This window comes from Panthera leo, chromosome F2 (genome assembly GCF_018350215.1).
Source record: "Panthera leo isolate Ple1 chromosome F2, P.leo_Ple1_pat1.1, whole genome shotgun sequence".
Classification (NCBI taxonomy): Eukaryota; Metazoa; Chordata; class Mammalia; order Carnivora; family Felidae; genus Panthera; species Panthera leo.
The window spans coordinates 49,542,443-49,566,459 of NC_056695.1; the positions used below are offsets into that span (position 1 = coordinate 49,542,443).

At 36.0% G+C, this 24,017-nt stretch overlaps 1 protein-coding gene across 5 annotated transcripts in view; it reads left to right on the plus strand.

Annotated features, from left to right (window-relative positions):
• The window catches only part of RIMS2 (regulating synaptic membrane exocytosis 2), a 600,294-nt gene that overhangs the window by 458,949 nt on the left and 117,328 nt on the right, over positions 1 to 24,017 (plus strand). For 3 of the 5 annotated variants that reach the window (XM_042923146.1, XM_042923145.1, XM_042923140.1), the window contains one exon: positions 10,583 to 10,755. In XM_042923146.1, coding sequence (XP_042779080.1) covers positions 10,583 to 10,755 — 173 coding nt within the window. Of the gene's footprint in view, positions 1 to 10,582; positions 10,756 to 11,639; positions 11,892 to 24,017 lie in introns of all 5 variants that reach the window. The other 2 variants (XM_042923139.1, XM_042923141.1) reach the window with 1 other exon arrangement.

Genomic DNA, 24,017 nt, shown 5'->3' on the forward strand with positions numbered 1-24,017 from the left:
CTTAAGCCCATTACCATTTTGAGCCCCACCCCAAAAGATGACCTGATTTTAAATGGAATGTAAAGGGGTTATTTCCATAGGACATAGAACATCTTTATCTTTTTATTAGTTTGCAAGCTACTGTTTTTTTAATTATTTTAAAGTTTTGTTTGTTTAAGATCTATCCAGTTATAGCTACAAGTTTTGTTGTATTGTTATTTTTATACAGTTTTTGTATTCTGGTTATACATGTCATTTTAGGTAGAGTTTTAAAAATTTCAGAAAATGAAGAAAGTCTTTATTTTAAAATATATACTTCAAACTGTGACTATTTAAAAAAGAAATGACTTAGGTTCTCTATATGCTTGCCTGGTATCCCATTGAACATGAAATTACAGTTAACACATTTTTTAATGGAAAGACATAGAAAGACCTCAGTAGTAACAAGTTGCATAAACTTAGTCACGACACTGTTTTTTAATTTTCTCATCCTCAAAATTAAGAAGCTAGATTATATCCTCTTAGAGGTCACTTTCAACTTTAAAATACTGTGATTTCTTTTTAATAACTCAGTGATGAGCGAATAACTAAAAGTATGTGTCAGCATCAAATAACTTTCCTGGGCTTTTTTCTTAAACAAAGAGTGGCTCTATGCGAGTCCCCTTGTGTGTCTGAACATATTTTGTAATCTCAGGGGACGTTTGGTAGCTCCCTCTTTTCTAAAACTCAGAACTGCATGCCTGATAATTCTCTGAAGCTGATCAGCTGTAATTCTGGCATCTGGTTCTGCAATGTTAAAAGAAAAAAAAGTTTCCAGAAAAACAATCAATTGAAATGCAATCAAATGAAGGACTGAGTGAATGGAGGAAGGGAGAAAGGGAGGGAGAAATGAAAAAAGAAGAGAGGATGAGAGGATGAAAGGAAACAAAGGAAGGAGGGATGGATGGAAGGAAAGAGGCAAGCAGGCTAAATCCTTCCAATCTAGGAGTTCATAATTGAATGAGGGAAACACAGGTACATAAGTGATGCTCTTACAAAATAGGCTGTGTTATCTGATATAATAAAACTTAGCCATGCAAAGGAAGCGTTAGAAGAGAAATGCTCATTTGGCTTGGAGAAACCTGGGAATACGTTATAGAATAATCCATGAGGTGGAGGACATGTCAGGCAGAGGAAGACCTGAAGCAAAGTTGCAGACGCATGTGAGCACAAGCTGTATGTTTAAGGAATAGTTAGTAGTTCCTTAGAATGGAAATACACAAGTCGCGATACATATTAGGAGATAAGGATGGATAAGCTGACAGGGACTAGGTTACAGAGCGCTTTGGATCACTCGGTTAAAAATCTAGAATGTTCTTTATTATAACCATGGGCTTTGAAGATATTTGAAGAAGTCACCAATATGAACAGATATTAAATCTAGTGCATCTTAAGATGCATTTATAAGGGAGATTAGAGACAGAAGTCCTATTCAGAGGCTACTGCTCTAGTCTAAGCAAGATGTAAATGTTATTCCTCACCATGTTTTGACTGTTGCCTTCATCCCAAATGGTCTTAATGCAAACCCAACTAATGCTGCTGTATCTTCTAACACAAGGAATCAGAGTAGTGGGCCTCTTACAGATTTTCAACAGAATGTAATTATATCTGCCCTATTCCTGAATTTGGTAAGTCAGGGCGATGCTCACATCCTTTCACGTTTCTCAGCACTTCGTGGTTATTCAGGCTATTATTTAGCCCCGATCTTCTTAGATACGAGTGCCTTGAGTTACTCTATGCTTTCTAAGGTATTATTATTTGGAAAGGAGCCTTCTCCATATCCCTAGTCCATTCATTTTTGTCATGTTTCTGCCTGCTTCACATTCTCAGGACCTTCGTCCTAATGCTATGTTCTCATGTTTTATTTCTGTTGCAGCTTTGGGGATGCTAGCTTGCCACTCAATATCTATAATATCTCCACCTTATATCCTAATAAACAATATAAATATTCTCTCAAAATTACAAAAATAAGCCACGGGATATTTAAAAATATTTACAAAGGACCAAGTATCAGGGATGCTTGTGGCTAAGGAGCATTTCTTTATGATATTTCTTAATTCTAGCTAGATCTTAAAGGTTTCTCATCCAAGGGTTTGGAAAAGCATTTAGTCACAATGATGGTATAAGTACTTTAACACTGACTCTTCTCTCTTTTGGAAAAGTCTGGGCTTGTTGGTTTGCACTAACAGCAGGCATTCTGTTCTACTCTCTGTCAGCTTGGATATACATGAAATATTATATATATCAAAATGGGGTATTGTTATTTATATATTTAACAGTGTGGGAAAACAGACTTTGAGAATATTCTTAATTGAGGCAGAAATTTCAGGTGACATTTGTTTGAGATATTACTGAATAAATAAAGGGCATACAAATAAATGTAAGACTCATTAAAGTTATTGAAAAAGAAAGAAAACCCATTTACTTTATGTGGATATATCTAAATAGATGACTAAGGAAGCAATATAGAAAATATTTGAAAGTTCTTTGTAAGCCATAAAAACTATCCACATTTTAATAATTATTAGTGTTATGGTCACGGATTGTTACATTCCCTGGTTTAACTTTCCTTGATGCCAAGTATAAGCACAATTACAAAAACTAACCCAGGTTAATAGTTTCAAGAATAAAAAACATGAATTTCCAAGTCAGGTTTGGTGTGTTCCTACGTCACGTAAAATAAGCCAACCTGGTGTCAAAGGACAATACCTTATGTTTTAAATGAGATATGGAATTAGGGACTTATTTATAATAAGACTTCACAACTCTTTTCAAGTTGTTTTTTTTTTTTTATAAGTCAAGGCAAAATGTTTGAGATGATAGCCAAATGTTGATGAAAACTGAATTATCGTAGTCTAGAGCCTCTATAATTTCATCACAGACTATGCCTCACTATTATCATGGTAAGTATTTACTATGTGTCAAGACCTGTGATCTCATTTAAAGCTCACAGCAGGCTCAGAGAAGTTAAGAGACTTGCCCAAGATTGCACAGCTACCAGTAAGTGGGAGAGCAGTTGCACATCAGTGTATTTCAACTCTATAGCCCGTGGCCGTTATGATACGTTGCTTCTCATCATCAAAATCAGATGATAGATTTTCAGGCATCATAGATTTTCTCAATATTGTTAGTGAAAGAATGTTCCTTTAGTCATTTCCATGAAGTCTGAAAATATTTTTACTGACACAGAACAAAACGAGTGGTATACCATTCAGGTTTGCATTCACATGTTTGTAACAAAAAAAAGCCTGACGAGAGAATCTGAAGAAATCCAAACAGCAGCCCACGGCTGATACTGCTGTTTAAGGAGCCAAACTTCCCGTTCCCTGTTCTTAGTGTAGGACATTCATGCTCGCTGTCACAGAATGACTGCTGCACCCCTCTGCCCATGTTTAAACTCTAATCAGAAAAAAAAAAAAAAAGAGGGAAAAGCAAATGGCCACCCCAGCTGAGTCAGCCCACTGTAATCAGAAAAGTAGTAGCTCTTTCCAACCCCAGTCCCTGGTTCCTGCTTACCTCACAGTGACCAGACCCAAGTCAAATGATCACCCTAGCTACAAGGAATCCTGGAAAATGAAGTTGTTTGTTTTTGTTCTCGTTGTTGGACTACTGAAATAAATCTGGATTCTTTTAGTAAAGAACAAAAAAAGAGAAAGAATATTGGTAGGCGTTCAGCAGCAACTGAGACCAATATATAGGTGTGGTAAACTTGAGTTACCTACATGAAAGGCCAGAAACCCATTCGTATACTTCTAATAGCTAAATATCCAGATATTTGTTACCGTAAAATTAGTAAGTGATATTTCTTGACTAATTAGAGTGGACAATATTGAAGAAGGAGAAGTCAAAGATAACTTACACATTTTCTATGTTTTAGTTCAATATTGAGCCTATTATAGGAGATGGGAGATACATGAATAGTTGGTTTGGGGTGAAAGAGAATAAATTTGGTTTTGGCCACATGAATTTGATGTACCTGCAAAACAGCATATGCACAATGCCCTGGAAATAACTGGAAATACAGGTCTGAAGCTTGGGAGATGAGTGAGAGCAGATGATAAGGATTTATTAGTCATTATGTGGTAGTGAAAATGCATAGATAATGGATTGGATCATTCTGGGGGGAAAGGGGGGAGATATTCATAGTGAAAAGAAAAGGCTAACAATCAAAATTTGGGGAAAATATAATTTAAAATCAGGTCAGGGAATATGAAGCTGGCAAAGGAGATTAAGAAGGAATAGGAATAGTGAGGGAGACTGGTGAGAAACCATGAGTGACGGTATCTGAGAAGACATTTATGGAAACATTTCAGAAGGAGAGAGGGCTTCAATAATACTAGATGTGACAGCAAAATCAAGCAAGAAGAAAACTAAAGACACTACCGGCTGGTAAATTAGGATATTATTGATCGTTTTGTTTGTTTTTAAGAACAATTTCAGTAAACAGTAGATTAGAATGGGTGAAGAGTTATGGATTCTGAGGAAGAAAGTGATAAATGCATTTGTTAAGGGCAAAAACATGAGTTCTGTAGCTACCTGAGATCTGTAAACCTGGAATTTCATTGCAGAACTGGCATTTCCGTTTCTAAAACTTATGAGAAGTTAATGGAAATAAATAACAGGTGATGAGATCAGCTGATTGCTAATAGATACAGAGCTCCCCCAGAGCTCTAAATTAAGAGAGTCATAATTGACTACTAGCAATAATTCCTTCTCTACAAATTCTCCAGGAAAAATTATTAAGCTTACAAGTTTTCCTGAGACCAAAAGACACTTGGCTCCTTGGTATGTTTTGGCTTATAGGCTAACGGCTACTCTTTTTATTATTAACAGTTTTTTCCCTTAAGCTCTTTTTGCTGTTCCATCTTTCACAAGATTTCCCTGGATGAGTAATTGTACAGATAGGACATCTTATTGCCCCTTACTCATTGTCTCCAGATTAATCTCAGGGAATCGTACAAACAATGCATGTACTTCTAAACCCCATGCTTGGTAGTATACACCAAATCTGCACTTGGTAACTTAGTAACTTGAAAGCAGCCATAGTGGGAGTATTTGTTCCTCAGAACTTAGCAAACTCTGTAAATCAGAACTCTTGGATACCTGGTTGTTAACCATATGTCAGTGCACCACTGCCTATACCCACCATGGAGAATAAAAGGGTCAGGTGACTAAACTCTATTCAGCTATTACCACAGTATTTTATACTCTGACTTGATGCTTCATACTGGAGGTAATACTCTAGGATACAGTCCAGATAAAACAACCATTCCATTCATTTTTACTCATTAAACATTTATTGAGTTGCTACTATATGCCAGGCAAGGATCTAGATAATGGGGATACATACTAAAATATTAAGACAGTTATTCTCAGAGATTTTAAATCTAGCAAGATAGATAGGTAGATCATTATGTGTGTGGGGGGGAGAGAGATACACACGTGATAAAACTGTGAGAAAAGCATGAGGAAAGTAGCTCATGAACGCACAGAGCAGTAACTAATTCTCCTTGAAGGAATTAAGGAAGAGTTTTCTAGTGGGAATTTCATTTGCAGAATATTATTTACAACGCTGAATCTTAAATTAGCCTTCAATTTTCTGTAGCTTTTCCTCACTTCCTTCTCCCTCTCAAGTGAAGACCTTATCATGCAATACCCTCTTGAGGAGTCCTATCTACACAAAATTATCTCTAATAGATTTTTACACAGTGCAACATTCAAATCAAGCACCAATAAGAGCCTTAGCTAGGATAAAAGGAAAATTATCTGGAAGTAGCTCCTCAAAGGGAGAGTCCCTGCAGTTGTGGTACTTATCAAGAAACAACAGGACTCTCTTTGAATTATGATCTGAAATCCTATAAAAATCGGTTAGCGCAAAGGATAGCATCTTCTTGCTGACATGATTATTTTATTGACCACAGTGCGAAGACTCCCCGTGCTCTGTTCTTGTCTCCTCTAGCCCCCAAGACTGGTGTCAAGAGCCCTGTCCAGAACTTCAGCTTCTCTGTGTTCCAAAGATTTTGTTTGCCCTATTTTTTCCCAATCTTATGATCTACTCTGAATGTGATATGAATATTCCTCCAACTATTTCTTGATGACATAAAACATTTTTTCTTCAAACTTGGACTTTTTTAGTGCCTGGTATTTTGCAATAACCAATCCTTGGACTAGATTTTTAGACAACATGGCAGTTTTCTGGTAACAAGCAATGTTCAAAGGAACTCATAATCCCACCCCTGTGTTTTGTGCAAGAAGTTCACGTACAAAGCTCAAATAACATGAGTTGGTGAAATGGCTGTTAGAGAAATCAAACTAGGAAATTACCTAATCTAAGAGCTTCCAATAAGTATACTGGAAAAACGAAAATCTTATTTTAGAAATTTGAATTTACTTTTTTCTCAAGAATATTATTCTAAAATTTTAATAATAACTTTCCTTTTAATAGAGCTTTGATGATATGCTATTACTTTCCACTAATGTTAGATAAATAGGGAGGACATTAACTTTTCTAGGCCACTTAGGAACTCTTTAGAGTCTGGAACATCCTGAAGAATAATAGTTTCCTGTAAATTTTTCTGGTTCATGATGTGCTTAATAGTAATGTACAAAACATCAAAATGCTGTCGGGAAAAGCTTCCTTACTCTCTTCCAAGATTTTAATGATCCCAATCAGGGCACAATTTTCAGCTGAGATTGTATAATCCTATGCAATAAATCTTCTTTGTTTTCGTTCCATTAAAGAGAATGGTGAGCATATCATCCATTGTTCATCTGTCAGCTGTAAACTAATACATGCTAATCGTTGAAAACATTTTTTATTGTATAGTGCCAAGACAACACCAACCATTTTCTAAATAAATGAACTTATTTGCATTCATAACTACCTTGGTACAATAATAATGTAGCTGCTTCTAGCTCACTGTTAAATTATAAACTTTTTGTTTACCATACTTTAGGAAAAGAAAAAATATAGTTAGGAAATTGTTTTAAAAAATGAATTGTTTTAAAAGTTAACTCTAGTATTAGGTCACTTATTACTTTGATTTCTGGGGGAGTTTGGAGTTGTATGTATACATGAAGATATTATATTCTAAGTATATTCAAAATATGTTCTTCTGAAGTTTTATTTATAAAAATATTTTTCCCACTATTTCTCACTTTCTGTATTTCTCATTCTGTTTATCATATGTAAACTTGTAATGGAAACTTGAGCCATACCCCAAAGGTAAACATATCAGTTGCTTAGAAGTAGACAGAGAAATGCACTTAATGCAAGCCTTGAGAAGGTAGTAGAATCCTCATCAAACTAGAGCTTTGACTAATTTGCATACTTTCTTTATATAAACTTTTCCATTCCGTGTCTTTTTATTTAATGACTTTCTGCTTAGGCACTGGAAATGAGCAGTTGCTATGTGCTAAGCGCACTACTGAGTATTTTAAATATATCATGTCTCTTCCTCCTCACAAAAATCCTTACAAAGGGATTTATCCTTATCTTACTGGTATGAAAACTAAGGCATAGAGTTTAATTAAATTAAATCTTTGACTCTTAGGTGCTAAAAGAGTTACAAGAATAAGGAAGATATTATCCTGGCCTTCAGGAGCTTATATTCTAGTAAAGGGTATGAAAATTAGACATGAACACACTTACCATACACCCACGTACCCCTTTAACATGAAGTAGCATGTTGAATTCTATAAAAGCATAAACCTATAATATAGTATGTGGAAACTTATCTTTCCCTAAATTTTTCATTTCCAAAATTTTAGCTGAGCAAACTAGATTATCTAAGAGGTCTTAACCAAATATACGTGCAATGTACCCCACATGGTTTTTTTTAACCAAATTCTTAAGCCTTAGGCTAGCCTGTATGCACCTATGAATCATAGCAACAGAAGCAAAAGTCATGACAACTTAAAAAGACAAAGGTTAGAGTAGGCAAAGTCAGAATCCTAACTAGTGAAATACAAAAGTCAAGTAAAATGTAGGTTTCAGAAATGAAGGCATAGCAATCAGACAAGAACCAATCAGGGAGACAGGGGATACACGGGAACAAGTTGGCTTTGGATATCAAAATGAAGTACTAGAAACAAATATTAAAAATGTGGCATCTTCTGTGTCAGTCAAGAAGTGTCATGTATTTCCTGCTGAGATAAAGCTATTTCTCATCCTGTAGTTGGGAATCAGCAGTCGCTGGTAAGATCATGGGATGTGGATGAAGCTGATCAAATGGGGAAGGTGAGACCTGAGGACATACTAGGAGTCAGTGGAAAAGTTTGCTTTAATATTTTAATTTTTTTATAAACATATGTTCTGAAATGAATCTCTTGAACATATGTAGAAATGATTATATTCTTATTTTGGCTTAGAGCAGTCTTAAAATAATATATTGATTGTTGGTTCTACCCAATATTTTTTTCAGTGAAGATGTACCTGGAATTGATACTGAAACAGTATTCAACTACTATCTAATCATCATCACCATCATCGTCATCATCATTTGTCATTTATTAAACACTTGTTCTATGTTGATATTGTGCCAAGTGTTTTTTACATACATTATCTTAATCCTTGCAGCAAACCTAGGAAATGGGTACAGCGGTCTGTATTTTAACACATACAGAACTGGGACTTACAGAAGCAGTTGGCCCAAGATTACAAACTTAATAATTTGTGAGGCCAAAATTCAGATCAATAATTCAGTCTCACTCCAAAGCGTGTGCTCTTAGTACCTTATTATTTCTCACCACCTCCTAGAGTTAAAATTTAGGGTTTTTCATCTGCTTTCAGTACATTTTTGTGTGCACTGGCTAACTTAGATAATGTTGGATCCACCCATTGAAATGTTATTCTACACAATGGCTGAAAACACTGTCACTTAAATTAAATTGTTTTTACTATTTTAAAGTGGCTTCAGTTTGAAAAAGATATCGTGGACCAAATGTTCTCCAAATAAATTCACTGTAAATAAGTAATTACCTTTAAAATCAACATGAGGTTTCTATTTACACAGATATTTCCTGAAAACAAGGCAGCAAGTTTTGCAGAACTTAAGTGTGTATGTTTTTTGATACGTGAGAGTTTATCCAACAAAGTGGGAAGTTAAAAGGGACTAAGAAAGGCCAGTATCTCACCTAATTTGAATGTATATTTCTAGATTAAGGATTTGGTTATTAAAATTTTATGGAGCCTTAAAAATAATTCCCTTATTTTACATTTGAAGAAAAGGATCAGTTATTAACTCAAAAATATATAACTAGACACAGAGAGATACTGGGGGGAAAAGAATCCAGATCATTTGAATCTGATTTAATGTTTATACTATACCCTATTGCCATTCAATTTATCTTAGCCAGAATGTTTATATCTCTCTAATATTTGCAGTGAATTGTTATTCTTACAGGATGGTTTATTAGGTAAAGATTCTTCAAATCACAGTAAATTGTTTATATAAGATAATCATCTTTCTAAGGCTTTGTGAAATTTGCTAGTGTCTATGCTTAGAATAATCTCCATTGCAAAACTGACCAAATAAGGATGTTTCAACATTATGTTTGAAGTACATATAAATAAATAAAACTCTATTAGCAGATATTCTCTTAACCCATTAATAGCCATCAGTTAGTAATGATACAGCTATAATACTGTATTTATTTGTATTATTAGATAGCAGACATACATTATTTCTAATTTTCAAAACCCCAAAAGGAAGATATTATCCCTGTTATTTTATAAACAGACTTTTAAAGATTAAATAATTTGCTCAAGTTTACCTAGCTAGTAAGAGTTTTTCTCACTCCAGGTTTTCCAGACTCCAAAGTCTATTCTTTTTTACACCCCAAATGTCATTACCATAAAGCATTTATGACGGTTTTCAACTTACCAGAATATTTGAACACCCATAACACCCTGCATGCTGGCTGGGTCAGATAACTATTCGGTTATTTCAATTCCAGGAAGTTTGAACTATTGTAAATAATAATGACTTTTCTAGTATTTCTAGGATTCATCAAAATTCCAGCAACCACCCAAAAATTGAACTCTCTTTTTTCTTGGCTTTCCGTTCAAAAGTTAGTGCTTTAATAATTAGATTTTACATTATCTCTAGGTTTTCAGTGAAGCATAATGGATTTCAGAGAACATTGATGGCTACTAAAATTGGTCTTTATAAGTTACAATGGCAACCTTATCACACTTTTTTTTTCAAATTTTGTACAGAATAAAACAATTCTGCTTCCTTATGTTATGTTTATTTCCCAGATTTCACCTAAATGTTCTTCCCCGGGGCCATTGCTATTGTGAAACTGTTTTAATGGCCTTCATGGGGGGGGGGGGGCGGGGGGAGGTGAAAATGCTCTAATTGCCTTTGCTAAAAACAAGGGTTTCATATAAATTGAATTTTTCTTTTAGGATAATTGCCATTCACTTTTGTTTTCTATGCCACTGAGTGGGGTTTTGCAGTATCCTCTGTGGACAATTAAAGTGCTGAAGTAGGAGAAGCTAATAATTGCTTTGTGCAGTAATACTGACAACCTCTGCGTGTTTGTCCATCTGTGTTAACAGTACCGATCAGGATGGGATCCTCATAGAGGGGCAGATAATATTTCCACTAAATCTTCGGACAGTGATGTAAGTGATATATCCGCGGTTTCCAGGACTAGCAGTGCTTCTCGTTTCAGTAGCACAAGCTACATGTCCGTCCAATCAGAACGGCCAAGAGGAAACAAGAAAATCAGGTGAGTAAGGGGATTTTGGCAGGAAATTCTTTTCAACATATTTCAGGTCTTTGATTTTCTTTGGGTCAACATAAAATCATTTCCTTCGAAAGGTTAATACGTGTCATGAAGACAGGAAGAACTTCTGAACATACCGCTTTGTATTATATTTTGGTCTATATTCAGACTGCTGGCACAGAGAAGTTTTATAGAACATATAACATTTTTCTTCCTAGACTACTTGGTATGATATCATTAGTTCTTTTTTTCAAGTTTGCTCTTCAGAAAGTAATTCTGTTACTATTCTGTCTTTACTGAAATGAAAGTGATGGGTAAGTGAAGACTTGGATTTTTTAATGTTCCAAGGAATATGAAAAATGATATTTTGGAGGGCTTTTTACCTAGCTGAATATACTTCCATGATTCAGAATACATAAGAACATTACTTTTTTAGTAGGATGGTCTCCCATTCTCCTGACACCATTATGAGGGCATGGGAAATTCCTCAGCCTCTCAAGAAAATTTGTAAATGTAGCATATGTTACTATAATTCTCACTTATCACCTGACCTATAGATTTGATGGGCACCTAAGCTAATTTATTTCTTTACTCCCATTACATCAGAAAAAAAATCTATAATGGAGACCACCACCTTTTTCTGTGCAACTTTGTGACAGGAAAATATGCTATAAAAACAATTATGACTAAGTGTTGGTTACACAGTGCTTGCTTCTGGTATACACTGGAAAGAAAAGTATTCAATGTTTAAAAGATGTAGTTTTTATTTATGTTTTTAGTAGTTTTCATTACATTTCTGTTTTATTTCATGTGCATTTTTTTTTCTTGACTTTTTCTTTCTTGTTTGTGTTTATTTGCATGCCTTCGATTTGTGTTGCTTTCAAAAGGCCAAAGGGAGTAGAAGAGGGAGGGCAAGAAGGGGATAAACACGAAGAGATAGCTCATGAGGAGGAAGAGGTAAAGCAAGAAAGACTTAATGAGAATGAGAAAGGGACAGAGATCACAAAAACAAGTAATAAGGAGAAAAACAGAGAATCAGGAGACGAGGAAAAAGCACAAGATATACCTGAGCAAGGGAAAGAAAAAGAACAGTGGAATAAAGAGGATTTGCAAAGACGATTGTCACAAGATGATGACAGGTAAAATTTGCTTATTTTTGTAGACACTTCCCATTAGTAATGTAGCCTTTTGTCCTAGTTCTAAAGACTATTTTGCCATTTACATTTGGTTTATTTTCTTGTGTTTTATCTATTTAGCTTCTAATACAACTAATTCATATATTGCAAATTATTATCAAATAGATTGACTAATGAAACAGCCTTTAATTTATATCCACTAACTCTGAGGGTCTGGTTTATTCAATTTTCTTTATGACCAGCTGAATCAAATGTAAATTTCCCTTAGTTCCTTTAGCGTTAATTGCTGCATATCTTCTCCATTTGTAGAGTCAAAATTTTTAAAATGAGATTCTGAAGGGCCTGAAAAAACTTAGCCTACTTCATAAAAAATATTATACACTGGAAACAAACTTTTAAAACGATTGGCAAATTTGCTAGTAGAACGTAAGCTTTATTTGGTCTCTGGCTCCCTTGCTTCTTCTTAGTTTTCTGGTGGGTTCTAGCTTAATTTTGAACACTGAGGAAGATTGCGAATCAGGGGCAGTGCTCTTTGATACTCTGAAAAGAAAGGCTAGATGCCCCAGGGTTTATTAGAAAGCAAACACGTTGGGTTAAGTCCCTCTAAAAATTCAGGCAGCTAGAGAAACTGCCAGAGAAGGAACTTTGGACAGGAAAGAAAGGAGGAAACATAAGCAGCAAGGTATAAAAACAACTATGTTTTCATTTTCATAACACAGGCACCAAGTGAGTCTGAAACTATCTTCACAGTACTGTACTGAAAGTCAGCACAAATACACAGTAAACCTCCTTTTTCTGCCTGAGGAGATGAGGTTTCTGTAATTACATTTCTCAGAGACCAAGAATTGCAAATCATGTCCATCTTAGAGGAGTTTGGGTTTCTAGCTGTCAATCCAGAATTTTATTTGTTAGTACATGGTTGGCTTGATAAACACACCCTGTTATAAGTCAAACTTTACATTATTATATTTAAACGCAATCTCATTTTGTACGTACTCATGATTAATAAGAAAGATAATTGGGGCAGTTTTTTACCCCATCAGTATACAATTCAGTGGTTTAGTCTATGACACTTCACTTTTTGTCTCAGATTGGTATATTTAATTATATCTGTGATCTATGAAATTTCCTGTATAACAGATATTAAACATAAGAGGGATCCTAAGTTTGGCATGTTGTGATTTGAGTCAAAACTAGTAATTTCAAATCTACTTCATTACTTATCTAATTTTTGATAATTACACTGGTTTGTTAAGAAAGACTTGTTTGGGGGCGCCTGGGTGGCTCAGTCGGTTAAGCGTCCGACTTCAGCTCAGGTCATGATCTCACAGTTTGTGAGTTCGAGCCCCGCGTCGGGCTCTGTGCTGACAGCTCAGAGCTTGGAGCCTGCTTCACATTCTGTGTCTCCATCTCTCTCTCTGCCCCTTCCCTGCTCATGCTCTGTCTCTCTCTGTCTCAAAAATAAATAAACATTAAAAAAAAAAAAAAGACTTGTTTGGCATAGGATAATTTCATCATTAGTTCACAGAGAAAAGTTTCCCAAGGTTCCTTGAAAAATATAGACAGAGAGTTTCCTTTCCTCCAAAAGCAGAGCAAAATGTAGCTCTCTACTGTGTTTCTCTTTCTATGTACTGTGTAGAGGAGAACACACAAGCCCAAAAGTCTAACATGCCTGGCTTGGAGGGCAGGGGTTTGGAGAAGATTTTAACTTTAAATTCTCAATTTTTAATATTACTTTCTCCATCATTTTCTTTAGGGAAAGAGTACATTATTTTGCAGGAGAAAGGGAAAGATGGTATATTCCTAGCAATCTGAGTCGTCAAGGCACCGTACTCAGCTTAAGTGGCTATGTAAGACTTCTGAAACTATAAACTAAAGGGAGCCAGGCTACTGTCTCTAGGGAACATATATTCTATAAGGTGGCACAAAATGTCATCTGCAATTACTTGTAGGAAACATTTGGTGTCACTAATTATTACAACGTAAGATCTTGAATTCGCTTCCATTTCTTAGAATAAAATGAACAATGTTTATTGAGAGGAAATATGTCTGAGTACTCCCAGTAACATTTTGTTTTGGAAGTTGATGAACACAATCCTAGGTTGTTTAAAAAAAAACGTACGAGGGGCGCCTGGGTGGCTCAGTCGGTTAAGCGGCCGACTTCGGCTCAGGTCATGATCTCACGGTCCGTGAGTTCAAGCCCCGCGTCAGGCTCTGTGCTGACTGCTCGGAGCCTGGAGCCTGTTTCAGATTCTGTGTCTCCCTCTCTCTGACCCTCCCCCGCTCATGCTCTGTCTCTCTCTGTCTCAAAAATAAATAAACATTCGGGGCGCCTGGGTGGCGCAGTCGGTTAAGCGTCCGACTTCAGCCAGGTCACGATCTCGCGGTCCGTGAGTTCGAGCCCCGTGTCAGGCTCTGGGCTGATGGCTGGGAGCCTGGAGCCTGTTTCCGATTCTGTGTCTCCCTCTCTCTCTGCCTCTCCCCCGTTCATGCTCTGTCTCTCTCTGTCCCAAAAATAAATAAAAAACGTTAAAAAAATAAAAAATAAATAAATAAAAAATAAAATAAATAAATAAATAAATAAATAAACGTTAAAAAAAAAAAATTTAAAAAAAACCGTACAAGCTTACACAACATTATTGGAAATAATCTTATTCCATAATACACCACTGACATTTTATGCCTTTTAAACAGTAATGCAAGTTTTATACAGGAAAAAAATATGACTTCAGAGTTTAAGTATTTATAACATTGTTAGAACTTAATATTAACACAGCAACTGCAATGAAGCAAATCCATTATAGTTGCTCTTTTCATTACAGTAATTAGATATCATTGCATGATACAGAATTATGTTGTTTGTGGTCTAGTAGTCACATTAGAGGATGTCTTTTCTGAATATACAAGTAGGAAATGAATGGCAAAAAGTAAATTCAAAAGGTTCATTAAATATTTAAATATAAAATTTTTCAAAGTTGGTTAATAAATATATTCATATTTAGATATTTATACTCATATATGTATGTAAGCCTGATTAAGCCCCTATATCATTAATGATTTTTTGGTAAACTCTAGAGAATACAAAATTATGTTAACCATTGAAAATATTTTTTCTCACTCTATATCCATGTGAGTATGTTCTAAATTTTATATCTCTATACATTTGCTGATTATATACCATATATATGTGGTACGCTGGCTCAGGAAAAAAAAGAAGTTTTCAGAGGCAAGGGGAAATCATTTATTCAACCAAAACTTATTCAGAAAACATCTCAAGCACTGTACTAAAAACTGGGGTTAGAAATGAAATTAAGCATTTCTAAATATCTAAGCCTGAGAGTGAATCATTTTCTTAGCCTTGTGTGAGTGGACATTTAAGGATAGCTCATATCCAAAAAAAAAATGCCATCAGTATACCTAAACAAATTCACAAGCATATTTGAGGAAGGAATTTGGCACAGAAAGGAGGATATCTTTAATAAATCTGCAATGGAAGATAGAAAAAACAAATACTGAAAAGTATGGTATTAGCAACACCAACAATATTCGTAACTTTACAATCAAATGAGACCCATCTATTCCTCCAGGTTTTGTTCTAAGGATACAAGCCAAAAGAAAAAATTCAAGAAAGTTGTTCCCTATAAATTTTTAGTTTTCTCAGGCATGTCTATAAAGGCTGGAGAATTATAATTTCTCTTTTTAAAGAGAATGTTTTGGGGGTAGGGTCATTTTTTAAAGGAAAAAGTTTGGCATCTATTCAAATATTCATGAAGAGCTGATTTTAAGTGACTTTAGCCATCTAAATTGTCTAGCTAAAAGTTCTTATAACTTTTAGAATGGCAAGCAGGATAAAATACTTGAATTCTCATCCTGACTCTGTCACATTAACCTACCTACTTGGTCTGGGCTTTTTTGCTTGTCAGTTAGAGGAATGGATGATTGACACGCCTTGCCATAGTTTACGTGAACATAGTGCACAGCCACCAGGAAAGTAAGCATCTTCTGTTAGATTGATGATTTGCCTTTATTATCTTGAGCTCAAGAGATCATTGGTTCTGTGACTAACCAACCACTAGTAGAACAAACAGCTCAACGTAAGTTTCCATGATTTGGCAGATGTTTCCAACATTTAGGTGATCAGTATTTAGTACTCCATTGATCAAGCTGACTTTTTCATTTTTCTAGAAGTATGTTTGAGTGCCAACTCATCCCATATGGCGTACTGATGGACTGTGCCATTCTGCTTATGTATTACTGATGTCCTGTGTTTTGTTTTGTTTCTTTCTCATTAAAGCTATCTATCTTCTAGTTAATACTACTGAAATCTTAAAAGCTCCAGTAACTTCTCTGTATATTGATTGTGCATGAAAAGGAAACTTTAAAATATGTCAATACCACTCTTAGAATTTTCATTCTGTACGTTGGGGTGGGGCCCAGGAATTTGCATTTTTAAAACAAATACCCCAAGTGGTTATGATGCTATCTATCCTTTCTTTTTGGTTGCTTTTATTTCCTAATGAATTTTAAGATCAGCTTGTCAGTTGCGGGGGGAGGAGCAGCTGAGATATTGACTAGGATTTGTTTAATTGGATTAATTTGGGGTCTATTGCCATTTTAAAATATTATCTTCCAATCTATGAGCATGAGATGTTCCATTTATTTATGTTTTCTTAACTTTCTTTCAATGATGTTTTATAGTTTTCAGTGTACACATCTTGCACTTCTTTTGTTAAATTTATTCTAAGCATTTTTTGGTGCTTCTGTAAATGGAATTGTTTATTAATTTCCTTTTAGTACTGTTCATTGCTAATATATAGAAATTCAATTCATTTTTGTATATTGATCTTATATCCTACAGCCTTGCTGCATTTCAGTTATTAGCTCTAAAATATTTTTGGTAATTCCTTAGGATATTCTATATAAGAGATCGTGTCATCTGGGAATAAAGATAGTTTTACTTCTTACTTTCCAATCTAAATGTCTTTTATTTCTTTTTCTTGATTATTTGACCTGGCTAAGACCATCACTACAATGGTAAATAGAAGTGGCTCGTAGGGAGTTCTTAAATGATACTGCCAGGTAGAATTACTGTGCGTTAGCTGTAAATTCATTTTTGAGGATATTTTCTCCAGGGCCACTCATCCATTTTAAAAATAGTCCATGGAAAACTTTCTTTTAAAATTCTATGAATATTTCTCCTAAACAATTGATATATCTGCTTTACAGAAAACAAAACAGTGCAGCCCATTGTATGTTCTCTTTACCTAGTCTATCAGGAAGTTCAAGTTCATAGCCAAAATCTAATTCCATTCAATTTCTTGAACTACATTATATTACACATAATAATTGACAACCTCACTTTTGCCTCCTTGTTGAGGCTTTGCTTTTCTACTTCTATTTTACTATAATTTTGAGTTCTGAAACTTTTTGTTGAAACTGCCTCAAGTTATATATGGTACTAAATCTTAACCGTTTTCATATTTTATTGTGTAGACTTTTAGAATTTGACCCCATTCCCATTCTCTTCTTCTTGAAATGCTTCTTTCTCTGAGTTTCTGTAATTGTACACTCCTTTAACTCAGCATTCATCTCTTTGGTCACCTTGGTGTTTTCTGTGAGCTTTCTGTATGCTTTTATGTTGATATTTTCCAGGATGTCATCCTGGGGGTCCCCCCCCCCTTTTTTACTCTACACAGTCTGTCTTGTCAGTGCACTTCAATTCCATGGCTTCAAGTATCATCTATATGTTAATGACTTCCAAATCTGTACCTCCAGCCAAGATCTCTTTCTTACTCAACTGCCAGATCCATCCAGTCCTCTTCTGTGCATCTTCTTGTCTGTCCAGGAGACGTACCAAGCTCAACATGTGAAATTAAATTCATCACACCCCTCACCAAACAAGCAACCAAAGTGAATGACCTGCTTTTCCATTTGTACTCTTTCCCAGTTCTCGGTACCCATGTTCTCACATTTGCCCAAGTAGCAACCTGCACATCACTCTTTACTAGTCTTTCTCCATTGAACACAATTCCTGGCCTCCAGTCACCAAATCTTATTGATTCTGATGCTAACTCATTTCTGAAATATGTCAATTTCTTCCTAATCCTATTTCCGCTTCCATAAATTTATCTGTTATCTCTTATGAAGATTAGTTTAGTAGGAAATTTTTATCTTTTTGAGCTCATTATGATAATAGCATAAAAAATGAGTAGTCAATTTCTCTGAAGTAGTTCATTTGTGAATTATATACTTTAAAAAGATGAATTTTGGAATTATATCTTTAAAAATGATCAAAAAAATAGGACGCCTGGGTGGCTCAGTGGGTCAAGCATCTGATTCTTGAGCTCAGAGTCGTGAGCACAAGCCCCATGTTGAGCTCCACGCTGGATGTGAAACCTACTTAAAAAAAAAGAAAAAGAAAAACTCAAAAAATACAAGAGAAAAACCACAAACATTTAAAAATACTCAAAATTATCTGCAAAAAAATGAATCTGTATGTGGCTTCTTCAATAAATGAGTATAGTAGTGATAAATGCAGATGATACACTGTTTTGAGTCTAGTTTGTCAAGCATATTTTCTTCTATTCCATTTCTCCTTCAGAGCTACCTTTCCCTAAAATGTTTATCTCTGTTTTTAAAAAATTCTTGCATACATTTTTCACATCACCACGGTTCTTTTATTTTTTTAAGTTTATTTATTTTTGAGAGAGAGAAAGAGAGAACACAGTAGAGGAGGGGCAGAGAGAGAGGGAGACAGAATCTGAAGCAGGCTCCAGGCTCTGAGCTGTCAGCACAGAGCCCAAGGGGGGGCTCAAACTCTCCTGCAGTGAGATCATGACCTGAGCCGAAGTCAGACACTCAACCGACTGAGCCATCCAAGCGCCCCCACATCACCAGGGTTCTTAAGATGAATAAAACACAGACGTTATTCTCAGGAAAAGGTAATGATTTTCTGTTCTCTTTTTTTATAGCCCCAAATTTCTCCTTTGCATGTAAATATAAGTGTTGGCCTGAAACTGTGAACTCTATATATATCAAAGACTCTGTTAATCAGTAAATGAGCTATTCTCTTGAGTTAACTGATTGTCCATCGTATTATTTTCCATTTGTGGTAAATCTTGGGTGTGTTTATGACTTCACAGTCTCCATAGTAGATCCCTGACAGTGAGAGATTTGAGATTTGATCACATATATGGTCTGAAGGGAAGGAGCGTTTGAAGATAAAGTACTGAAAATGCACAGATTAACTAGAGTGGGACCCTGAAGATGCAGGAGGGGTTTGGGTCAGAAGCATAGATGGATTGGCTCAAACCAGAAAAAAGACAGATAGGAAAATAGGTAAGTTTTTAGATTGGGAGTGGGAAGTGGTCATCACTACCTGATGGTCATAATTTTCTCAAACACATAAGAGGCAGAATATAAAAGTTTGGAGGCTGAATTGGAGATTGGATTTGAAGATTTGGAAGAATTGCTGAAGAAAATAGGAAAAGTAGCAGACAGAGGACAAATTAAAGGGTTGATGAATAGTTCCATAGATCCAACTGAGGGACAAGTCCAAGAGACACCAGCGAGGAGAGTAGTGTGTTCTTTTCTAGCAGAACTGAGCTGATCCAATTGTAGGTACAGAAGTCAGATTGTAGCATTTGTGGAGAATGGGAATTTTGATGGACAGGGCTGTTGGAAAAACAGCAATGGAAAGAAATTAAGGTTGTTTATGTAAATGTCAATGCTAGACAAGAAGGAAGAAAAGTCAAGACAGGAACTGATAGACTAGGAGAGTGTAGAGAAATTAAAAAGTTGGAAAACTATACCATTTAGTACAAAAGCAAATTTAGGGAACCGGGTGAGTGAGAGGTTTAGAATATGACACTGAAACTCAAGATTGTGTGGTGAAGCTATTTCATTAGTTAGCAAATTCTAAGACATAGCCATTGGAGCAAGTAGAACAGAGTGATGAAAAGAGTAAAAGGTGAAGGTAAATAGAGATATATAAGTTTTGGAATTATGAAGCAGTTGGCTAGACCTTCTTAATGAATATGTAAGTCTGATAGAATTATGGTAGAATTGAGAATTGAAAAGAAAACCTAGCTAGCTCCTAAAGACTTGAGTGAATGAGTCAATAGCCATGAGGTCACTAGATGATATAAAGAAAGGGGCAGAAAAGGAGAAGCGTATGTTGGCATAGCCAGAAGTCATAAGCTGCGAAAAGATAAGTAAAGCTTTTAAGTCAAAGTAGAAGAGAAATGTTCCCAAAAAAGTAATCAGTAGTTAGAAATATTACAACCTATGAGGTGCCTGGGTGGCTCAGTCGGTTAAGCGTCCGACTTCGGCTCAGGTCATGATCTCGCGGTCCGTGAGTTCGAGCCTCACATCGGGCTCTGTGCTGACAGCTCAGAGCCTGGAGCCTGTTTCAGACTCTGTGTCTCCCTCTGTCTCCGACCCTCCCCCGTTCATGCTCTGGCTCTCTCTGTCTCAAAAATAAATAAACATTGAAAAAAAATTAAAAAAAAAAAAAGAAATATTACAACCTATGAAAAAGGATACGTAATTGTCATTAGAGAGGACTTCAGGGGAAGCAGTACGTCCAAGGCAGTACCAGGTTTTAGTTAAGACAAGATATAGATTGTTTTGGCGATGAGAGTAAAAGGGTTTAGAATGAGTAATAAGAGTATGGCTTTTTCGTGGAGCCACCCGGCTTTTGCTCTGCTGTTGGGGCCACCACATTTTCAGGGTATTCCTTTCAGCTAACACATAGTATTTATCCTTCAGTACCGCATCTCTGTTCTTCGATATGATATCGGAGCTCAGCATTGATTAACCTTTACTCCCACATCCTACATAAATTTTAAGAGTCTTATAAAATTTAATTGACTTTGTAATGTAATCATTATTAGAAATTTTGTTAGTTTGTATTTCTGTAGTAACTGGTTTACTTTATCCTGTTGTCACCAGAAAATTTTATTCAGAGAGACCCACACAGATTCATTTTTACAAATTTCACGTTGGTCAGAATAGCAGTTTAAGGTTATATACATTTAAAATGTCTATTAACCTTCATTTATATATGGAACTTTTGTTTTCTGGCATTTCCACCATTGATTATAGGTAAATAATGTTTCTATAGACTTGTCTGCTATAATGGATAAAATTAATTTTTATACTCTTTTTAAACATTTATTTCAAACATTTTCCCCACGTGCTGCATGTTAGAGAGTAGAATAAATGTAGTGTGAAAGTAGAGAAATAATTAAATGGGAATGACTCTCTCCATACAAAATAATAGCAGAAAAAACTGCCACATTAGTTCCCATCATATTTAATATTTGTTTTTACAAGCCCGTAAGGACAATTAATCTACAGCTGTTATTCTTTTCTTTTTAAGTTTATTTATTTATTTTGAGAGAGAGAAAGCGTGAGTGGGGAAGAGGCAGAGAGAAAGAGGGAGAGAGAATCCCAAGCAGGCTCCACACTCAGCACATAGTCCAATCCAGGGCTCGATCTCATGACTGACTCTGAGATCATGACTCAAGCCGAAATCAAGAGTCAGACGCTTAACTGACTCAGACACCCAGGTGCCCCTACAGCTGTTATTCTGCATTAAATGCGATATTCAAAGCTAGTGACTCTGAATAGAACTCTAGGTATCCCTCAGGATGAACAAATTTAACATGTAAAAGTTTAATTTTTTTATATTAAATATAACTTGTTGTCAGATTGGTTTCCATACAACACCCAGTGCTCATCCCAACAGGTGCCCTCCTCAATGCCCATCACCCACTTTCCCCTCCCTCCAACCTCCCCATCAACCCTCAGTTTGTTCTCGGTATTTAAGGGTCTCTTATGGTTTGCCTCCCTCCCCCTCTGTAACTCTTTTTTCCCCCTTCCCCTCCCCCATGGTCTTCTGTTCAGTTTCTCAGGATCCACATATGAGTGAAAACATATGGTATCTGTCCTTCTCTGCCTGACTCATTTCACTTAGCATAATACCCTCCAGTTCCATCCGCATTGCTACAAATGGCCATATTTCATTCTTTCTCATTGCCAAGTAGTATTCCATTGTATGTATAAACCACATCTTCTTTATCCATTCATCAGGTGGTAGACATTTAGGCTCTTTCCATAATTTGGCTATTGTTGAAAGTGCTGCTATAAACATTGGGGTACAAGTGCCCCTATACATCAGTACTCCTGTATCCCTTGGGTAAATTCCTAGCAGTGCTATTGCTGGGTCACAGGGAAGATCTATTTTTAATTTTTTGAGGAACCTCCATGCTGTTTTCCAGAGCAGCTGCACCAGTTTGCATTCCCACCAACAGTGCAAGAGGGTTCCCGTTTCTCCATATCCTCTCCAGCATCTATAGTCTCCTGATTTGTTCATTTCAGCCACTCTGACCGGCATGAGGTGGTATCTGAGTGTGGTTTTGATTTGTATTTCCCTGATGAGGAGCGATGTTGAGCATCTTTTCATGTGTCTGTTGGCCATCTGGATGTCTTCTTTGGAAAAGTGTCTATTCATGTCTTCTGCCCATTTCTTCACTGGATTATTTGTTTTTCGGGTGTGGAGTTTGGTCAGTTCTTTATAGATTTTGGATACTAGCCCTTTATCTGATATGTCATTTGCAAATATCTTTTCCCATTCCATTGGTTGCCTTTTAGTTTTGTTCATTGTTTCCTTTGCAGTACAGAAGCTTTTTATCTTCATGAGGTCCCAATAGTTCATTTTTGCTTTTAATTCCCTTGCCTTTGGAGATGTGTCAAGTAAGAAATTGCTGCAGCTGAGGTCAGAGAGGTGTTTTCCTGCTTTCTCCTCTAGGGTTTTGATGGTTTCCTATCTCACATTCAGGCCCTTCATCCATTTGAGTTTATTTTTGTGAATGGTATAAGAAAGTGGTCTAGTTTCATTCTTCTGCATCTTGCTGTCCAGTTCTCCCAGCACCATTTATTAAAGAGACTCTCTTTTTTCCATTGGATGCTCTTTCCTGCTTTGTCAAAGATTAGTTGGCCATACATTTGTGGGTCTGATTCTGGGGTCTCTCTTCTATTCCATTGGTCTATGTGTCCGTTTTTGTTCCAATACCACACTGTCTTGATGATTACAGCTTTTCAGTCTTCCTATTTTAGCCTTATTTTGACTTCAGCCTTTCACACTTATGGATCTTTCTCCTTACAGGCTCTTGCATTTATACTTCTGTGTATATACGCTCATGTTGATTCTTGTGCCTGAGTTATGGCTTCTTCTTTTCTGTTTATGAGTAGAGTACCTACCCATCCTTCAATACCCAACTCAAATATAAATTCATCTAAGAAACACCGTCTCTTCTCTTCCTTCACAATTTATCTACAATTTTTTTTACAAGAACAGTTTCTCTTGTGGTATTCATTTTCCTCTTCTGAATGTAGTTAATTTTGCATCCATTTAATCTACTATAATTGACCATTGGTTAGTTAGCCTTTTGAGGTAGGTTATCCATCATTTTTATCTTTTTATTGTCTTACCTCCCAGTATCTACAGTAACCCACACAAAGTAGACACACAATAAAAGTTAGTGTAGGAATATATGAAGAAGTAAGATTGTAATAAAGCAGTGAAAATTTAGTGGTATGAAGGGCTTCCAACATGGTGCTTCTGACCTAGTGCAATACTCAACATGTTAATCTTAGTCTTCTTTGACAGAAGTTTTTATTTTTTATTTTTTTAATTTTTTTTAATGTTTTTATTTATTTTTGCGACAGAGAGAGACAGAACATGAGCAGGGGAGGGCCAGAGAGAGAGGGAGACACAGAATCGGAAGCAGGCTCCAGGCTCTGAGCTGTCAGCACAGAGCCCAACGCGGGGCTCGAACCCACAGACTGTGAGATCATGACCTGAGCCGAAGTCGGACGCTCAACAGACGAGCCACCCAGGCGCCCCTGACAAAAGTTTTTAAATAGTCCAGGAGGTCATTTGTTCCCCAGTGGAAATAAACCTCAATTCAGTGGAATTTACTTCCTAGGAATTTGTTTTATGAGATATTATATTCCATTTCGGACAGATATAGTTGGTGGTGGGTTGGTTTGATGATTTGAATATGATGAATAGTTATTTCTCTCATCTTTGCAGCTTTCAAGAGGATTTTAGAATTCATTTCA